The sequence below is a fragment of the Drosophila gunungcola genome, chromosome 3R (genome assembly GCF_025200985.1).
Source record: "Drosophila gunungcola strain Sukarami chromosome 3R, Dgunungcola_SK_2, whole genome shotgun sequence".
Classification (NCBI taxonomy): domain Eukaryota; kingdom Metazoa; phylum Arthropoda; class Insecta; order Diptera; family Drosophilidae; genus Drosophila; species Drosophila gunungcola.
The window spans coordinates 12,703,348-12,723,929 of NC_069139.1; the positions used below are offsets into that span (position 1 = coordinate 12,703,348).

Below are 20,582 nucleotides of genomic sequence, written 5' to 3' on the forward strand. Positions count from 1 at the left end.
TACCCAGACCAACTGTTGCGATTCGAATGCAACAGTTCTTGGCGTGCAAAGTAATCATTTAGCTTTGCAAATCTTAATCACTTGCGGACACGTGTTGGATAGACTTTTTCGGGTTTTTTGCGTGCTTGGTGTGTTGCATGTTGCAGATTCCAACAGTTTGCCTATAAATTCTGACATCTAATTGGCCATTTATTGGTGCTAAATGGGCTGTAAAATATAGGGTACAAGTGCATATTGGTCATACTTTGGCCAAAACTTTGGGAAATAGGTTTTAAAAGATGCTGAACCAAATTGAAGCCATGAATAAATGGTGATATTCAATTTAACCAAGAGTATAATATCTTGTAAACAAGTAAACAGGGTAAGCCCATTCTTATAATTTCAATTGATAATGACAAGATGCAGTGAAAAATTCATGTAAATCTTCCGAATATCGCAAACACTACTCTAATATTAATTGAATAATGTTCACCTATTCTGGCTAATCAATTAGCACACAATCAATTAATGGTAAGTGTGCAAATCGAATAAACTTAATCTGCAAATGGCGTGTTGTTCGCAACAAATGGCCACCGGCTTGGCAACCAACATGGCAACGGGCTTTATGGCACAGGGGAAATAACAAACAGTGGTAACAGGCCACAAAAGGATTCGACGGACAAAATCAACAACTCCTTAGCAACGGGTCCTGCCACGATCACTTTTGCACCTGAATGTGCGTGTCAGGTGGGAGTGCTTTGGCCAGCGGAAATAACAACCCATTCAGTCGCTTACCAGCAGCCGAGGTAAGCAGTCGCAATTGAAATAAGGAAAACTAGTGAAAGTCCTTCAAAGGAAATTAAAATTAAATATATATTATATGGAAAACATTTAAAATGAATTAAATCCTAATAAATGCATTGATAATAACGATAATCCTAATGAATTTAACCGGAAACTAATACTCTGTGTTGGTTTTGACACAAAATATTGAGAGCTATAACTTTTGGTGGGTTATGTAACTAGTGAAAATTGTGAAAAAGGTTACATAACACTTGAAGGAAGTAATTTAAGTTAAAAATGACAATTAAAAAATATTTTTTTTAAACAATCAAAGAAAAAAGATTTCATAATGTTCTAAAAAACTCAGTGATTTGCAATTTTGTATCGATTTTATATACCTAGTTGTTAGTGGTAACAAGGTCAACCAAACACTAAGATATGCATGTGCACCTCCTTCCCACAGCAAACAACAGACAGCAGCAACAACCAGACAACCACTGGAACACCAAAGCAACCACCGCACCCAAAAGCACCATCACCAACACCACCCACCAGCGAGTGGGTCGCGATGGAGCCATCCACCAGCGCCGAGGCCGCTGCTGCAGCGGCGGCTGGTGGTCCGGATCCGCGACTGGAGCTAATGGGCTCTTTCGTCATCAAATCGCTGAAACTCAAGCCGGAGAAGTGGACGCGCGTCATCACGGTGGAGGAGCACAAGGGCATTATCAAGGAGTTCCTGGACAGGAACACCCCAGTTGTGCTGATTATCATCCTCACTCCGGCGGCCCAGCTGGTTCCCTCGACCACCTTCCCGCTGTCGCAGCTGAAGAGCAAGGGTGTGTACTTCATCAAGCGCTATGCCTTGCCCATTCCTCGCGAGGATTGTGGCAACTTCATTATCTACGGGGACTTGGCCACACGCACCATTGACCAACTGTCCGCCCTGGTCGAGGAGGTGCTTGTGCCGCTGCTGTCCAACGAGGACAACTACCGCAGCTGGCCCATCATGGTGGCCCAGGATGTGCAGAAGCATGTGCACAGTCTCAAGAGCACCGTGCACCAGGTGAAGGGTCAGGTCAGCGGGGAGACCATCCTGGCCATGCCCGTGGGCGTGGAGAAGATCGTGAAGGCGGCCAAGGAGCTGGTCGAGACGGAGCAATGCCAGTTCGATCTGTACCTGAAGAGCGCCATCGAGGGCGTCGTCATCAAGTGGGCCACCCAGATCCACGAGGTCATCAAGGAGAGTCCCTCGAACGCCTTCGCCAATGGCCAGAATCCCACTCCGCACACGGGTGAGTGGGCGGTGCCATGTGTGCCGGTTTATTTTTGGCTCCCGCCCTCCATTTATTATTTATTGATAAAATCCAAGACTCCCCTTATATCCTAGCAACCCCGAAATTTGCATGTTCGTACTTGTCCAAAAAGTTTTGTCTTTCTTTATTATCTGTTCACGAATGACATTCCCCAGCGTGCATGCAATATTTATAATGTTATGACTACGAGTATAGGACCAAAGGGTTTTTTGGCTTTTGTTACGCGTTCACATTTGACATTGACAATTGCGTTGATGGGTGGATAGAATGACGGAAGCAAAGGGTCTGATTTGCCTAAATTATCTGCGAATTTTACGATTTTACAAATGACATTCCTTCTGAACTGAAACCGAAAATATATAATATAGAACAACAGAAAACAAATCCGCAGAATATTTAACAAAGTACTAAAATGGTTTTGCAATCTGAAATACAAAAGACACAAATTCTGAATTCTAATTTGAGATTGTATTCAAGTTTTGCTTTTTTTTATTAAATTTAAATGAAAATAGATTTGATGTATAGATAAGTTAATTGTTCTTCGAGCAATTGTGCAATAAGCTTTATACAAATTTTAAATTACGAGTATTTCTGTTTCATATAAACACAAATATCAAATATCGATTTTTTTTTGGAAATCTTGTTTTAATAGATATCTCGATTAATTAAAGCTCTTTTAAAAAGGCTCGGTCGTTTCAAATGATGTTGACAGAATACAATCATAGATTCAAAGCTAAATGTTGTACATATGTAGTTATTATTAAATTTGAAAATGTCCACACTGTTCCAACGTCAATTTATTCCAAATAGCTTTCTGTAAAAAACACTTTCGCGAGCCCTATCATTTAATTCTCCTAATTCGCTTAATTACTATTAAAAATTGGCAATCACCAATGTCTTATCTTTCCTCCCCTACCAGAATTTACATTTTGGAACAATCGCCTCAAGAATCTGTCATTCATATACGACCAATTGCGCAACGAGCGCATTCGTGCCATGGCCCTGATACTGGAGTACTCGATGAGTGCCTATCATCCGTGCTTCCAGACCCTCTTCAAGAACGTCGTTACGGGTGAGTGTCGTGCCGCTAAACGTGAATTTTGCATGCCAATATACGATTTCCGTAGCTCTGGCGGAGGCAAAGGACATAACTCTCTATCTGAACCCACTGAAGCGCCCACTCCAGCACCTGGAGGAGATTGATTTCGCCGAATGCAAGCCGCTGCTCATTCCGTTCATGAACACTGTGGGCATTCTGTGGGGCAATTCGCGTTACTATTGCCAGTCGTCGAAAATAACAGTGCTGTTGCAGGAAATATGCAACTTGATTGTGCATCAGGTTGGGAAAAAAGAAGGGGGGAAGTGGGGGACAGACATCTGATATATTTGATCGATTGCAGGCCAAGCGGTACTTGGATCCCTCTTCCATATTCCACAGCGACATCGATGAGGCCATGCAACGGCTCACGCTATCCATTCAGATTCTTAAGTTCTTTCGGGAGTTATTCGACTACTATAAGGAACGACTGGCCACGTTCTTCACGGAACCCGAAGAGCGGCCTCCGATTTTATGGACTTTTCATCCAAATTCAGTTTTCAAGCGCTTTAATGCCTTCCTCGAACGTCTCACAACCATTCAGTGGTAAGCTTTGTAGACAAGTTCTCAGAATAGTTCTAAGATAGCTACCACTAATATTTGGCCCCCACCAAGGTTCTTCTTTACTGTGATTGAATTCCTGAAATTAGAGAAAGTCGAAATCGGTGGGCTGCGGGGTCGTCAGCTCAGCACACGCATCACAGATGTCTACGTGGAGTTCAACCAGTACTTTACGGCCTTTGCCTCGAAGAGCTACGACGTCCTCGATCCAGATGACCACGAGTTTGATGAGGACTTCAGGGGCTTTCAGACCCGCATTCTCGAGTTGGACATGAAGCTGGCGGCCATTTTGTGCCAGGCCTTTGATGATTGCCATAACCTGGAGAGTATTTTTAAGGTATAAATACGGGAATTCTACATGTCTTTCATTTTTTACTATTTTAATTTTGAAATTCCAGCTCATTAGCATTGTGGGCAGCGTACTTGATCGCCCCAAGATCAAGGAGGAGTTTACCCAGCGTTATGCTGAAATCGTACGCATGCTGGATGATGAAATGACGATCTGCGAGTCCATCTACGATAAGCAAATGGAATTGAAAAAAGTGGGAGACAATCTGTATCCCAACTACAACTGTCCACCTGTGGCCGCCTTTATTCGCTGGTGTCATCAGCTGGAGACGCGTATCACGGCCCCGGTCAAGCACTTCAAGGCCTTGCAGCATGAGTATGCATTAGATACCTTCAAATACTTTAAACTAATTTAATATGTAATTGGGTGCAGGATTACCAAGACGGAGAAATCACTGGAAATCGTAGAGCGCTACGAGGTCCTCATGGTCAAACTGGGATCCTGTAAAACCCAGTTCTTCGACGACTGGGCCGAGCAGCTGGACGGACAAATCGAGGAGAACCTGAAGAAATCCCTGATAGCCCGCGATCGTCGCCACAATTCGCTGATCCTGAACTTCAGTGCCGCTCTGTTCTCCATTCTGAGGGAGGTGCACTACATGCAGCAGATGAAGATCGACGGCATTCCCCAAATAGCCATTGATTTTGCCGAAAAGAGCGACGTCTTTCGATCCTATACCCTGAACCTGGAGAAGACAATCGATTGGTACAACAGCATTCAAGAAGGCAGCTCGCCTGTGGAACTCAGGCTGATCGAACCCGAGATAAAAATGATTGATGATCTGGTGGAGATCGGCGTGAATCAGCTCGTTTGGAATTCGTCAGGTGCGTCTGCTCAGTCAAATGAATATTGAAAACTGAATAGGGTAATGTCAAATCAACAAGTCAAAACACATTAAATCAAGTTTGGCAAAACTTAATGGAATAGGGTAATACTTATCTTATTTTAGATATACTTTAGAGCATGCATAAAGCCTTTCCTAAGTCACTTGTTATTTTGTTAATACCTTTTTTAGATATCCTGAGCTACCTGGATAAGCTGCGAAAGCCAGTGGCCGCTCTTCAGAATCGCATGGACCACACGCAGGGAAATCTTCGCCATATACGCAAAATTATGGGCGTTTGGGCCAAGCAACCGCTTTTCGAGAGGCGGGACTGCAAAAAGGACAGTGTGCTGTCGATAGACGAACGCCCAGATCGAACGGCCAAGCGCTATGCCGAGATCCAGTCGGCCTCAGTAGAGATCCACAATCTGCTGCATGACAACATGCTGCAGTTTGATATGGAGCGCAAACAGGACGATGCAGTGTGGCTGAGTTACGTGGACTTCGTCGACAACATTGTGTATGAGAACATCTTGAAGACGGTGGGCGTGAGCGTGGGCTACCTAGCGGAGAACATGGATCCGGAGAACAACTATGCTCCGCTCTTTGAGTCGCGCTTGGAGCTCGTCGAACCCAATCTGGTGTTTGTGCCCTCGCTGGATCCCGAGGATCCGATGGGATTTAACAACATGCTGATAGAGCTGATGCGGGACATCATGAAAATGGGGTCGTTGATCAAACGCCTGAAGCCCAAGGAAAAACGCAACTATGTGGAGATGATCAAGGAGAACCAGGACATTATCGATATGCGCCGCGAGATTCTAAATGGGGTTGACCTTGTTATGGAGGAGGCCTCTCGTTTCTGCCGCCAGTTCGAGCGGTACTCCTACCTCTGGCTTGATGATCGCGAGGAATGCATGGAGTACTTCCTCGAGTACGGACGCATGCTGGATCCTGATGAAATTGAGCTGATCCTGATCAACGATCCCAATCAGCCGCCACCGCAGCCCTGCAAGCCGACTATCGAGGCGTTTAGGGAGCAGATCGACAACTACGAATCGCTGTTCAACGAGATCGAGGACATTGGACCCTTTCAGGTGTTCAGTTCGTGGTTCCAGGTGGACGTACGCCCCTTCCGCCAGGCCCTGCTCAACACAGTGTGCAAGTGGGGCAACATGTTCAAGGAGCACCTGGTGACCAACGTCACCTCCAGCCTCATGAATCTCAGCCACTTTATTCGCAAGGCTGACGAGGGTCTGTTGCAGACAGTGAAGGAAAAGGACTACGAGGGACTGGTCAGCATTATGGCGTACCTGATGCAGGTGAAGGAACGGGCGGCCAAGACAGACGAGATGTTCGAGCCCATGCAGGAGACCATTCAACTACTCAAATTTTACGACATGGACATTCCCGAGGAGGTGAACGTGCTGCTGCAGGAGTTGCCGGAGCAATGGGCGAACACCAAGAAGATTGCCAGCACCGTGAAGCAGCAGGTGTCGCCATTGCAGGCCACCGAGGTGGTCAGCATCCGGAACAAGATCGCCCTCTTCGAGACGCACATTCAGCTCTTCCGCGAAGTCTTCAAGACGTACAACTTCTTCCGGTTCGATTGCCACAAGCCCTACCTGCTGATGGACCGCATCAACGACGACATGTTCCTGTGCGAGAGCGAGATGCGGGACATTCAGGAGTCCGGCAGCCTGTTCGAGGTCAATATCCCGGAGTTCAAGGTTCTGAAGCAGTGCCGCAAGGAGCTGCGCATGCTCAAGGTACCCCCACTTTCTATAAACTCACCAATCTCGAATTTCTTCCCTTTTATCTACCCCTTTGTCTGTGCATGTTTAATCTACTACTCGTACCAAATTTATGCATGCCACATGTGGAACTTTGAGCCTTTTCTTTTTTCCTCCGCAAGCGATTTACTAACCCTAATCCTAATCAATATCCCTATCTGTACTAATCCCTCCGCTTGTTCCAATAACTCTTTGACATCGCTCAGCAACTTTGGGACTACGTCAACATTGTGGCCACCTGCATCGACGATTGGAAGACAACGCCCTGGCGCAAGGTGGATGTGGAGAACATGGACATAGAGTGCAAGAAGTTTGCCAAGGACATCCGCCTGCTGGACAAGGAGATGCGCCCGTGGGACACCTTCATCAACCTGGAGTCGACGGTCAAGAACATGCTGACCTCGCTCCGAGCCGTTGGGGAGCTGCAGAATCCGGCCATTCGGGAGCGTCACTGGAACCAGCTGATGAACTCCACCAAGGTCTATTTTGTGCTTCCCTTTCGAACTATTCTTTTGTTTTAGGCTATTATAGCCCAAATCCCAGCTATTTGGCCTGATGTATATAATCTGTGTAAATCTCTCTCCACTCCCCCAGCACCCGAGCTCCCCAATCGGAGGCTCCTTTGTATAGCAATAACATTTTAATCGCTTTTCTTTCCCAAACTCGTTTCGTTTCCGCTTGATTTCCGGGATTTTGTGCCCGGCCCAAAATGTACAGTTCTTGTAAATACCATTTCATTGCAGAGTCTGGCCGCCCTGCCCAAGGAAGTGACCGTAAGTGGCTTGGCCGAGGCCAGCGTATGAACCCAATCCAGTAGAACCCTAGTCGTATTCGTAGTTCCACCGTAGTTGATAACTCTGCACCCCCTTAATCGTCCGATTTGTAGTACTTAAAGGGGGTATTTTTGTAGGTCAAGTTTATCATGGACCACGAAACGACGCTGGCCGAACTCCTGGGCCTGAATCTGCACGAGTGCGAGGAGGAGGTGAAGAACATCGTGGACAAGGCCGTCAAGGAAATGTCCATGGAGAAGATCCTGCGCGATCTGAACACAACGTGGACGGCAATGGAATTCGACCATGAGCTGCATCCGCGCACTGGCTGTAACCTCCTGAAGGCATCGGAAGAACTCATAGAGACGCTTGAAGATAATCAGGTTTGCCTACAGAATCTAATAACATCCAAGTACATCGCCCATTTCCTCGAAGAAGTGTCCACTTGGCAGAACAAGCTAATGATCGCCGATCAAGTGATAACCGTATGGTTTGAGGTGCAACGCACTTGGACCCATCTCGAGAGTATCTTCATGAGTTCGGAAGACATACGCAAACAGCTTCCCGTCGATTCGGATCGATTCGATAATATCGACTCGGAGTTCCGCGTCCTCATGGATGAGATGTCCGTCTCGTCGAATGTGGTGGCGTCCACCAATCGTCCCGGTCTAATCGAACGCTTGGAGCATTTGCAGAAGGAGCTTACGCTATGCGAAAAGGCATTGGCAGAGTATTTGGAAACGAAACGCTTGGCTTTTCCTCGCTTCTACTTTGTGTCCTCGGCCGATCTGCTGGACGTGTTGAGCAACGGCATCCAGCCGGAAATGGTCACCAAGCACCTGACCAAGCTCTTTGACTCGATAGCCCGACTCAAATTCAACCGCGATGAGTCCGGCGAGATTAACACGGCGTCGGGAATGTACGCCAAGGACGGTGAGTACGTGGAGTTCAACGAGTTGGCCAGCATTCGGGGACCTGTAGAGGCCTGGCTAAACCGTATCCAGACGGCGATGCGTGCCAGTCTACGGCACTACGTCATGGAGGCGGTGATTGCCTACGAGGAAAAGCAGCGGGAACAAGTAAGTCTCTACTACTCACTATGACTATGAGTTTAGTTGTTTGTATATGCATCTTAGCCCTTTTGCTTTTCTTTAGACATACTAAATAAGTATTCTAATATAAGTATTCTTTTTTTTATCAGTGGTTATTCGACTACCCTGCCCAGGTGTCCCTCTGCGGATCACAGATCTGGTGGTCTACGGAGGTAAACATCGCCTTCAGCCGGTTGGAGGAGGGCTATGATAATGCCATCAAGGACTACTACAAGAAACAGATATCGCAGCTCAGTTTGCTTATAACGCTTCTGCTGGGTGAGCTTAGTAAAGGCGATCGTCAGAAGATAATGACGATATGCACCATTGATGTGCACTCTAGAGATGTGGTCGCCAAGATGATTCAGGCCAAATTGGATTCGGGCTCCGCGTTTATGTGGCAATCGCAGTTGAGACATCGCTTCGACGATGTGGAGAAGGACTGTTTTGCCAATATCTGCGATGCCGAGTTCCAGTATTGTCACGAATACTTGGGCAATACGCCACGCCTGGTCATAACGCCGCTCACAGATCGTTGTTATATTACCTTGACCCAATCCCTTCACCTGGTGATGGGGGGAGCTCCAGCCGGGCCGGCCGGAACCGGAAAAACTGAGACCACCAAGGACTTGGGACGAGCCATCGGCATCTCGGTCTACGTCTTCAACTGTTCCGAGCAGATGGACTACCAGTCCTGCGGCAATATCTACAAGGGCCTGGCCCAAACGGGCGCCTGGGGCTGCTTCGACGAATTCAACCGCATCACCGTGGAGGTGCTGTCGGTGGTGGCTGTTCAGGTGAAGTCCGTTCAGGATGCGATCCGGGACAAGAAGGACAAGTTCAACTTCATGGGCGAGATGATCAGCTGTGTGCCCACGGTGGGCATTTTTATCACCATGAATCCGGGCTACGCGGGCCGCACGGAGCTGCCGGAGAATTTAAAAGCCCTCTTCCGGCCCTGTGCCATGGTCGTGCCCGACTTTGAGCTCATCTGCGAGATTATGCTGGTGGCCGAGGGCTTCCAGGATGCTCGAGTCCTGGCTCGCAAGTTCATCACCCTGTACACGCTTTGCAAGGAGCTACTCTCCAAGCAGGACCACTACGATTGGGGCCTTCGAGCCATCAAATCAGTACTCGTGGTGGCGGGATCCCTAAAGGTGAGATTGCCTTAGGCGACATGTAAAGTTATAGTTCCCAACTGGTTCTAGCTGCATATAACAGCTTTGATCAAGCTTTTCAACTCTGAAGATTTAGACTGACTTTTTTTTGAAGTCGCGTCTTAGATTTAAGTTTGCTTAACTAATCATTTACTAAGTAAAATGATCGCAAAACTAAGCCAAACTTGTATTTCTTTTCAGCGAGGTGATCCCGGCCGTCCGGAGGAGGAGGTGCTGATGCGCGCCCTCCGTGACTTTAACATACCGAAAATCATTACGGACGACATGCCGGTGTTCATGGGGCTGATCAGCGACCTGTTTCCCGCCCTGGATGTGCCCCGCAAACGTGATCAGGATTTTGAACGCACCGTAAAACAAGCGGCCTCCGATCTCCTACTACAACCAGAAGACAATTTCATACTGAAGGTAGTGCAGCTGGAGGAGCTGTTGGAGGTACGTCACTCCGTGTTCATCGTTGGCAATGCGGGCACCGGGAAGACCCAGGTGTGGAAGACGCTGCTGCGCACCTACCAGAACATCAAGCGGAAGCCGATTTTCAATGACTTGAATCCAAAAGCTGTGACCAATGATGAACTTTTCGGCATTATCAACCCGGCGACACGCGAGTGGAAAGACGGCCTGTTCTCGGTGCTGATGCGGGATCAGGCAAACATAACGGGCGATCAACCAAAGTGGATCGTGCTAGACGGCGACATCGATCCCATGTGGATCGAGAGCCTCAATACCGTGATGGACGACAACAAGGTCCTGACATTGGCCAGCAACGAGCGCATTGCGTTGACGCCTTCGATGCGTTTGCTCTTCGAGATCTCCAACCTGAGAACAGCAACGCCGGCAACCGTATCCAGGGCTGGCATCCTGTACATTAACCCCCAGGACTTGGGTTGGAATCCGTGAGTATTGCTGCTAGTGAGGGTACAAATATTTTAGGGCTTTTCTAAATCTTATCTTCATATCAATTTCTCAATTATTCGAAACTGCCACTTTTTATAACTCGTTTTGCATTCCTCTCAAAATAGGTGCAATCGGAACTGATCCTATTTGAAGCACTTAAAATGCTCTGACCTATTGCTTACCAGTCCACGATATGTTCACTAACCGATTTGGTTTTTCAGCTATGTAACCAGTTGGGTTGAAACGCGAAAAATTCCAGCCGAAAAGTCCAATTTGGTCATGTTATTCGATAAGTACATACCGCCTTCATTGGAAACGATTCGCGTGCGTTTCAAGAAGATCACGCCTGTCGCCGAAATGGCACACATCCAAATGCTGTGCCATCTCCTAAACTGTTTTCTAATACCAGCGAACACGCCTGCCGACTGCCCAAAAGAATGGCACGAACTGTACTTTGTTTTTGCCTGTATTTGGGCCTTCGGGTCGGCCATGTTCCAGGATCAAGCCATTGACTACCGCGTGGAGTTCAGCAAATGGTGGGTAAATGAGTTCAAAACTGTTAAGTTCCCGCCAGGTGAGTGCCGACCCCCGACTATTTTGCCTAACCCATGAGCTTTACGAATCATATCCCATTGCTCGCTTAAAAAGGTGGAACAGTTTTCGACTACTTCCTGGACAGCGAGACGAAGACCTTTGTGTCGTGGACCGAGAAGATACCAAAATTCGAGCTGGACTCGGACCTGCCGCTGCAGGCTGTCATTGTGCACACCTCCGAGTCGATACGCCTGCGTTTTTTCCTAGATCTCCTGATGGATAAGAAGCACCCGGTGATGCTAGTGGGGAATGCCGGCTGCGGCAAGACCGTCCTGGTGAACGAGAAGCTTCAATCGCTTTCTGAGAATTACGCTGTCACTACAATACCATTCAATTACTACACCACGTCCGAAATGTTGCAAAAGATCCTCGAGAAGCCGCTGGAGAAGAAGGCGGGTCGCAACTACGGACCGCCCGGCAACAAGCTGCTCTGCTACTTCGTGGACGACATCAACATGCCGGAGGTGGACGCCTACGGCACGGTCCAGCCACACACGCTGATGCGGCAGCACCTGGACTACGGCCACTGGTACGACCGGAACAAGCTTACGCTGAAGGACATCCACAACTGTCAGTACGTTGCCTGCATGAACCCCACCTCCGGCAGCTTCACGATCAATCCGCGCCTGCAGCGCCACTTCTGCGTTTTGGCCGTGAGTTTTCCCGGCCCCGAGTCCATCACGGTCATGTACTCGGCCATCCTGGCGCAGCACTTCGCCAACGCGGAGCAGAAGTTCACGCCGATTGTGACACGAATGACGCCCAACATTGTGGCCGCCACGATCGCACTGCACAACAAGTGCCTGCAGGTGTTCCTGCCCACTGCGATCAAGTCGCACTACATCTTCAATCTACGCGACATCAGCAATGTCTTTCAGGTGAGTTCAAGCAAAGATTTATGGAAATTTAATGGCTCAATTACAGAAGGTTTTGATATCATTAAGATTTTAGGAAAGCTTATGTTACTTTTAAATTTCTCAATTTACAGAACTACAGTAAAGCTTTCATTATTAGAACTTCACTAACTGTTTTTTTTTTCTACATTTTAAAACCTGACAAAAATGTTTACTATGACTTAGAGTCTTTATTTTTTTTTTAAGTGTTTGATACTTTTACTCCCAAAAGATTAATCAGTCCCAATCTGTTTTCAGGGATTGCTGTTCAGTTCGACAGAGTGCTTGACGGGTTCCACAGATCTTATACGCTTGTGGCAACACGAGACACAGAGGGTGTACTCGGATAAGCTAACCGACGATAAGGACATCGATAGCTTTACCAAAATGCAGCATGACATTGTCAAGAAGTCGTTCGAAGAAATTGACGAATCCGTTATATTCGACAAGCCGAATATCTACTGTCATTTCGCTGGAGGAATTGGTGATCCTAAGTACATGCCCATCAAGGGTTGGCCTGAGCTTCACAAACTCCTTCAGGAAGCAATGTCATCGTATAATGATCTAGTCGCTGCCATGAATCTGGTGCTATTCGAGGATGCGATGATGCACGTCTGCAGGTGGGTGTCCCCCATATGAAAGCATTACTTCCAGATGCAAAATGGGTTATTTTCAGGATCAATCGCATATTAGAATCACCGCGTGGCAGCGCCTTATTGGTTGGTGTTGGTGGCAGCGGGAAACAATCTCTAGCGCGCTTGGCAGCATTCATATCCAGCTTGGAGGTCGTGCAGATACAGCTGAAGAAGGGCTACGGAGTCAATGACTTGAAGGTTTCTCCATCTTTCAGTAGCATTAGTTTACCTTAGGAATCCAATAATCTGGTTTTACCTGTTGCAGAATGAATTTTCAGGACTTTACCTAAAGGCCGGTCTCAAGAATGTGGGCATAATGTTCCTTATGACGGATGCCCAAATCCCAAGCGAGGATTTTCTTGTCTTAATTAACGACATGTTAGCGGTAAGTGAATGCTAACAGGTTTTTAGATATTTGCATTGAAGGTTTCTGGACGACTTTTGCTTTGCTTTAGAATTAAAATTAATTTAGCATATTCACAAAGCGTTAACTCAAAATTTTAACAAAGCATTAACAACCACAACTGCTATATACAATATCCTTGGCTGTCTCAAATCTTAATCATATTTTGTTGTAACTTTACATTTAACTCATTCCTTCTTGATATATCGACAGACTGGCGAGATCCCAGACTTGTTTCCGGACGACGAGATCGAAAACATAATAGCTGGCGTTCGTAATGAGGTCAAGGGTGCGGGACTAAATGGTATGTTCATCTTAAATTGATATTCCTTTATGGTAATACATAGATTATTTTACATAAAATAAATTCCCGATAAATCAACAAATCAAGATACGCGAGAAAACTGCTGGAAATTCTTCATCGACCGTGTGCGCAAGCAGCTGAAGATAGTTCTGTGCTTTTCGCCAGTGGGTTCAACACTGCGTGTTCGGTCGAGAAAATTCCCCGCCATTATTAATGCCACATCGATCAATTGGTTCCACGAATGGCCTCAGGAAGCGCTGATCTCGGTGGCCATGAACTTTCTCGCCCAGAATAAGGTGCTGCCGGAGAGCCACCGCGATTCTGTGGCCAAGTTCATGGCCTACGTCCACACGTCTGTGAACACCACGTCGAAAGTCTACTTGCAGAACGAGAGGCGCTACAACTACACCACCCCTAAGAGTTACCTTGAGCAGATTAACCTCTACATTAAGCTGCTCAACCACAAGCACGAGGACCTGCAGAGCAAGATCGAGCGCCTGGAAAACGGCCTGGAGAAGCTGCGATCCACGGCCCTCCAGGTGGCCGACCTGAAGGTGAAGCTCGCCGTCCAGGAGATCGAGCTGAAGGAGAAGAACGAGGCGGCCGACGCCCTCATCGAGATTGTGGGCATCGAGACGGAGAAGGTGCAAACGGAGAAAGCCGTGGCCGACGAGGAGGAAATGAAGGTTGCTTTGATAGCCGACGAAGTCAGCAAGAAGCAGCGCGACTGCGAGGAGGATCTCCTCAAAGCGGAACCAGCCCTGATGGCCGCCCAGGACGCCCTCAACACGCTGAACAAGGCCAATCTCACCGAGCTGAAGAGCTTCGGTTCGCCGCCGGGTGCCGTTACCAATGTGACCGCCGCCGTGATGGTGCTGCTATCCCAGGGCGGCAAGGTGCCCAAGGACCGCTCCTGGAAGGCGGCCAAAATCGCCATGGCCAAGGTGGACACGTTCCTAGACTCGCTGATCAACTACGACAAGGAGAACATCCACCCGGAGATCACCAAGGCCATCCAGCCCTATCTCAAGGACCCGGAGTTCGAGCCCGAGTTCGTCCGCTCCAAGTCGGGCGCGGCGGCTGGTCTGTGCGCCTGGGTCATCAATATCATCAAGTTCTACGAGGTCTACTGCGACGTGGAGCCCAAGCGCAAGGCCCTGGCGGCGGCCAATGCGGAACTGGCCGCCGCCCAAGACAAACTGGCTGGCATCAAGCGGAAAGTGATGGTAAGTATTGTTTTAATCAGTAAAAATAATAGGGAGGACCTCATTGAATACTATTCCTCTCCTCCATAGGGCCTAGAGGAGCAGCTGGCCAAACTGACGGCGGACTTTGAGAAGGCCACCGCGGACAAGTTGCGGTGCCAACAGGAGGCAGATGCCACCCAAGCCACCATTGCGCTGGCCAATCGCCTGGTGGGCGGACTGGCCAGTGAGAACGTTCGCTGGGCCGAGGCTGTCAACAAGTGGGTACCCTAGCCACTAAAACAATAGCTATCCCACTAAGTAACTCTGGTGCCTTTCCAACAGCTTCGTCAAGCAGGGCATTACCTTACCCGGCGATATTCTACTCATTACCGCCTTTATTTCCTATGTTGGCTGTTTTACGAAGGGATTCCGCATCGACCTTCTACTCAAGATGTGGACGCCCTTTTTGAAGAGCATTGATCCGCCCATACCCACAACCGAGAATCTCGATCCCCTATCGCTGCTGACCGACGACACCACCATCGCCGTGTGGACGAATGAGGGTCTCCCCAGTGACCGCATGTCCATTGAGAATGCCACGATCTTGTCCAACTCGGATCGTTGGCCGCTGATGATCGATCCCCAGCTGCAGGGAGTCAAGTGGATCAAGCAAAAGTACGGCGAGGAGCTGAAGGTGATTCGACTGGGTCAGCGCAGCTATCTGGACATTATCGAGAAGTCCATCAACGCGGGCTGCAACGTGCTGATCGAGAACATCGATGAGAACTTGGACCCAGTGCTGGACTCTCTGCTGGGTCGAAATCTGATCAAGAAGGGGAAGTAAGTGAGGGGGGGTTGTGTTTTAATATAACAAGCATAATTCTGTATAATTACCCCGCAGAGCCATCAAAATCGGGGACAAGGAGATCGAATACAATTCCAACTTCCGCCTGATCCTGCACACCAAACTAGCTAATCCGCACTACAAGCCAGAGATGCAAGCACAAACCACACTTATCAACTTTACCGTGACACGCGACGGCCTCGAGGATCAACTGCTGGCGGAAGTGGTGAAAGCCGAGCGTCCCGATCTGGAGGAGCTCAAAGCCGATCTCACCAAGCAACAGAACGACTTTAAGATTATGCTGAAGAAACTGGAAGACGATCTGCTGTCGCGTCTTTCGTCGGCGGGTGAGAATATTTTAGGTGACACGGCGCTGGTCGAGAATCTGGAGACCACGAAGAGCACGGCCTCGGAGATCGAGCAAAAGGTGGCCGAGGCGAAGATAACCTCCAAGGAGATCGACAAGGCCCGTGAATACTACAGACCAGCGGCGGCCAGAGCCAGCCTCCTTTACTTCATTCTCAACGAACTAAACACTATCAATCCGATCTATCAGTTTTCACTGAAGGTGGGCAAATGCATTGTTTTAATCAAGATCAGTGAATAATAATACCTTTATTCACAGGCTTTTAGTGTAGTGTTCCAAAAGGCCATAGCCAAGGCTGAACCTGGCGAAACTTTGGATTTGCGAGTGTCCAATCTGATCGATTGTATTACGTATTCGGTGTTTCAGTATACTTCGCGTGGTCTTTTCGAATGCGACAAGCTGATCTTCGCCTCGCAAATGACATTTCAGGTAAGCCGTTCCCCTTTGCCTTGCTAGCTTTATTTAATAATTTTGTTTGTTCCTCGGCAGATTCTACTCATGAACGAGGAGGTTACATCGGCGGAACTGGACTTCTTGCTCCGCTTCCCGATCAAGCCACATGTGACAAGTCCTGTGGACTTTCTGACCAATCAATCGTGGGGCGGAATATGCAGTCTAGCGTCCAAAGATGAATTCAGGAACTTGGACCGCGACATCGAGACCTCCTCGAAGCGCTGGAAGAAACTGGTCGAGTCGGAGCTGCCGGAGAAGGAGAAGTTCCCGCAGGAATGGAAGAACAAGACAGCTCTGCAAAGACTGTGCATGATCAGGGCCTTGAGACCGGATCGCATGACCTACGCTTTGGCGTGAGTAACTTCTCAGATTATATCTGTATAAGTTTATTTGCATAAGTAACGTTCAAACAGGGACTTCATTGAAGAGAAGCTGGGATCCAAATACGTGGAGAGTCGCGCCATGGAGTTCGCAAAGTCCTACGAGGAGGCCAGTCCCTCCACCCCAATATTCTTCATCCTCTCGCCAGGTGTAAATCCCCTCAAGGACGTGGAGGCGTTGGGCAAACAAATGGGCTTCAGCATGGATCTAGGTAATTTCCATAATGTGTCTTTGGGACAGGGCCAGGAAGCCATTGCAGAGGCCGCCATGGACACGGCGGCCAAGCATGGCCACTGGGTGGTGCTGCAGAACATCCATCTGGTGCGGAAGTGGCTGCCAGTGCTGGAGAAGAAGCTGGAGTACTACGCCGAGGACTCGCATCCGGACTACCGCATGTTCCTGAGTGCAGAGCCAGCCTCGACGCCCTCGGCTCACATAATACCACAGGTATAATAAACAATTCGAAATTGGGTACTTATTGTTCTTTCAAAAAATACGTAATTTGGAAGATGAGTCGAAATACTTTTTCCATTCAAAAAGTTATTAAATTAATTATTTCATTCAAGACTATTTAAACATTTTTGTTGTCTTTTTTCTTGCTTTAAGAGAAGTTGTGATTGTAGTTGAAACTCAATAATAATTTACAATCTATTTTAGGGCATCTTGGAGTCATCGATTAAGATCACCAACGAGCCTCCTACTGGAATGTTGGCCAATCTGCACAAGGCACTGGACAACTTCACCCAGGAAACGCTGGAGATGTCGGGCAAGGAGGCGGAGTTCAAGGCCATCCTATTCTCCCTCTGCTATTTCCATGCGGTGGTCGCAGAGCGGAGGAAGTTCGGTCCTCAGGGATGGAACAAGATCTATCCCTTCAATGTGGGCGATTTAAACATAAGTGTGTCGGTGCTGTACAATTATCTGGAGGCCAATGCCAAGGTCCCGTGGGAGGATCTGCGCTACCTTTTCGGCGAGATCATGTACGGTGGTCACATCACAGACGATTGGGATCGTCGACTGTGCATCACCTACTTGGAGGTTGGTTGAACTTTAGTATAAGAAATAAGAAGCTTAGATATGGAAACACCAATTTATTTTTGATTACGACAATCTTTAACATCAAAATCATTTTAGAGTCTAAGCGTTTAGTCAATTGTATGTTAATGAATTCTATTTATTTTCATGGCTGCTTGTCAATGCTGAGTTTAAACCAATCCCCCCATTTTAGGAGTACATGCAGCCTGATTTGGTGGACGGCGAACTCTTTCTGGCGCCCTCATTTCCGGCACCGCCCAACACGGACTATCTGGGCTATCACACCTACGTGGATGAGATGATGCCGGCGGAGTCGCCCTATCTGTACGGGCTGCATCCCAACGCGGAGATTGGATTCCTCACCACCCGGGCGGAGAACATCTTCCGCACGGTGTTCGAGATGCAGCCCCGCGATGCCGGAGCGGGCGGAGGGGCGACGGTGACCCGCGAAGACAAGGTCAAACAGATCGTCGATGAGATCATCGAGAAGCTGCCCGAGGAGTTCAACATGGTCGAGATCATGAACAAGGTGGAGGAGCGCACGCCGTATGTGATAGTGGCCTTTCAGGAGTGCGAGCGCATGAACTTCCTCACCAGCGAGATGAAGCGCAGCCTGAAGGAGTTGGACTTGGGCTTAAAGGGTGAATTGACCATTACGTCGGACATGGAGGTGCTGGAAAATTCGCTGTTTTTGGATCAAGTGCCGCCCATTTGGACGCAACGTGCGTATCCTTCGCTCTTGGGTCTCAACAATTGGTTCATCGATCTGTGCCTGCGCCTGCGCGAACTGGAGACCTGGTCCACCGATTTTGTGGTGAGTGTTTCCTAACGAATACCTATCTCAATAGGTAACCAAAAACTAACCCTGCATTTGTAGCTACCCTCTTGCGTCTGGCTGGCTGGGTTCTTTAACCCGCAATCCCTGCTCACGGCGATCATGCAGAGCACTGCCCGTAGAAATGATCTGCCGCTGGACAAGATGTGTCTCCAGTGTGATGTGACCAAGAAGCAGAAGGAGGAATTTACGTGAGTGGTGCTCGCAATGTTCAATTGACTTTTGATGTGACCCCTTCCCGGGAATGTTTACACTTCCATAAGCAAATGTTGTTTTGCATCGATCTCTGATTCGCGACTGTCACAGATTCCAAGAATAGGAAATTATTTGTTTTTTTGTATCAAGCGTATGGTTGGTTAGTAAGCAAGTTAAGTCATTTATCTTGACTCGATAGCAATTCATAGTTCTTAATTCCGTAAGCAACAAACATTAATTTTAAAGCTTATGAGAATGCATTGACCATACTGATGGGTGGGAAAAGTATATCCAAATAGTCCGAATTAGCTTTCTAGTGTTTGTTTGGAAAGATAATCCCATGCTCCGCCTGGTCTTATCTGGCCTTAGCCCCCAGAACTCTTCCCTCCGTCGCATAATGTAATGTTGTGACATGTAATCAACGCTTCGTGCCAGCGACCGGCTTGGTATGGGTCTATAAATAGCCACAATGCTATTTCATAAGAGCTAATTTTAAACCAGCACTGGAATATAAATATGTGGGACTGACTTATTAATAGCCGGCAATTTACAATTGTCTATTTACTGACAAGCCGATTGCTTATTAAGTGGCGCCCCGCCAGCCACGTTTCACATGGCGTCGCTGCCGGGCAAACAATGGAGTAACGCGGCTCCGGCGCGTCGTCTCCCCGGCATTAATATGTACTTTTGCATGGAGATTAGTCCGCCCCTCTAATTGCATTGGGCTATGGCTACTATGGCCACGAGCGATTTCTAACCAGATCTGTTAATTACAGGACGGCACCGCGCGACGGCTGCTGCGTGCATGGGATCTTCATGGAGGGCGCCAGGTGGGACATCCAGCAGGGCATCATCATGGAGTCGCGCCTCAAAGAGCTCTACCCCTCGATGCCGGTGATCAATATTCGGGTGAGTTTGTAATGCAAATCGGGCAATGCTAAAATGCTAAAATCGGCAAATCGGCGAATCGGCAAATCGTCAAACCAAACCGAACCGACGAATCGAGAACGGATCTGTGGCGTCTCAGTGCTGGCGCATGTTGGCATAAATTCAAAAACTAGATTCCACTCTATTATTCCACTTAATGCGATTCCGATTTCATATAACCTCGTCTATGTACCGCAGGCAATCACCCAAGATAAGCAAGACCTGAGGAACATGTACGAGTGCCCGGTCTACAAGACCCGCACTCGAGGCCCCACCACCTATGTGTCCAACTTGAATCTGAAGACCAAAGACAAGCCGGGCAAATGGATTCTAGCGGGCGTAGCCCTCCTATTGCAGACCTAATTTAGATGCTAATTTCGTAGAAGTTTTCTAGTCCGTAGCCAACCACCTAGAAATACATCTCTTTAGAACAATAATAGATCTAAGCTAGACCAATGTATCAAGTTTTCTCGTAGTTTTCAAGTTTGACTTTAGATTTGTTCCTTATAAAGCACTTTATTTCGTAATAAAACACCTCCTAAGTAGACTTGCCTTAGGCGCACTAGCATAAAACCGAAAAGAGAAGCTGAATTTGTTTTGCCTGGTAAGGGAATTATCGGTGGTCAAATTGAGGTCTTCATTTATTAAGGTAAGAATGCTGTTTATTACTTTGGCTGTGACTTTGTTTTTTTTACCAAGGAATTGTTTACATTTGGTAGGTAATACCCCATGGAAACCACCGTCATTTGGCCGGCAATTGATAATTATTGAGATGTGAGATAATCGTCCGACGTCGCAGCCGATAAGTCTGAAAATCCCAAAAATCTTTATGAAAATGCTAAATCAAAAGCGTCGCGTATCCATAAATAAGAAGCATACATATAAAAATAATGGAG

At 47.8% G+C, this 20,582-nt stretch overlaps 1 protein-coding gene across 4 annotated transcripts; it reads left to right on the top strand.

Annotated features, from left to right (window-relative positions):
- The first annotated feature begins 702 nt into the window (after positions 1–702).
- On the top strand, positions 703–20,563 carry LOC128261877 (dynein beta chain, ciliary). 4 transcript variants are annotated; one of them, XM_052995798.1, is made up of 32 exons: positions 703–785; positions 1,226–2,054; positions 2,995–3,147; positions 3,203–3,414; positions 3,476–3,717; positions 3,787–4,069; positions 4,131–4,396; positions 4,454–4,905; positions 5,097–6,673; positions 6,904–7,176; positions 7,441–7,470; positions 7,608–8,549; positions 8,672–9,718; positions 9,920–10,632; positions 10,855–11,207; positions 11,282–12,105; positions 12,379–12,740; positions 12,797–12,953; positions 13,021–13,140; positions 13,372–13,462; positions 13,550–14,688; positions 14,758–14,927; positions 14,992–15,489; positions 15,551–16,061; positions 16,119–16,289; positions 16,350–16,666; positions 16,727–17,141; positions 17,352–17,732; positions 17,923–18,543; positions 18,607–18,755; positions 19,536–19,668; positions 19,885–20,563. In XM_052995798.1, exons 1-32 carry the CDS (start codon positions 714–716, stop codon positions 20,047–20,049), a joined length of 13,668 nt encoding a protein of 4,555 aa, XP_052851758.1. In that variant the 5' UTR covers positions 703–713; the 3' UTR covers positions 20,050–20,563. The 4 variants fall into 4 exon arrangements, with proteins under 4 accessions (XP_052851758.1, XP_052851769.1, XP_052851778.1 ...); XM_052995809.1 differs by lacking the exon at positions 7,441–7,470; XM_052995818.1 differs by lacking the exons at positions 16,119–16,289; positions 16,350–16,666; positions 16,727–17,141; ... (3 more) ...; positions 19,536–19,668; positions 19,885–20,563 and having other exon boundaries at positions 15,553–15,725.
- Positions 20,564–20,582: the final 19 nt, after the last annotated feature.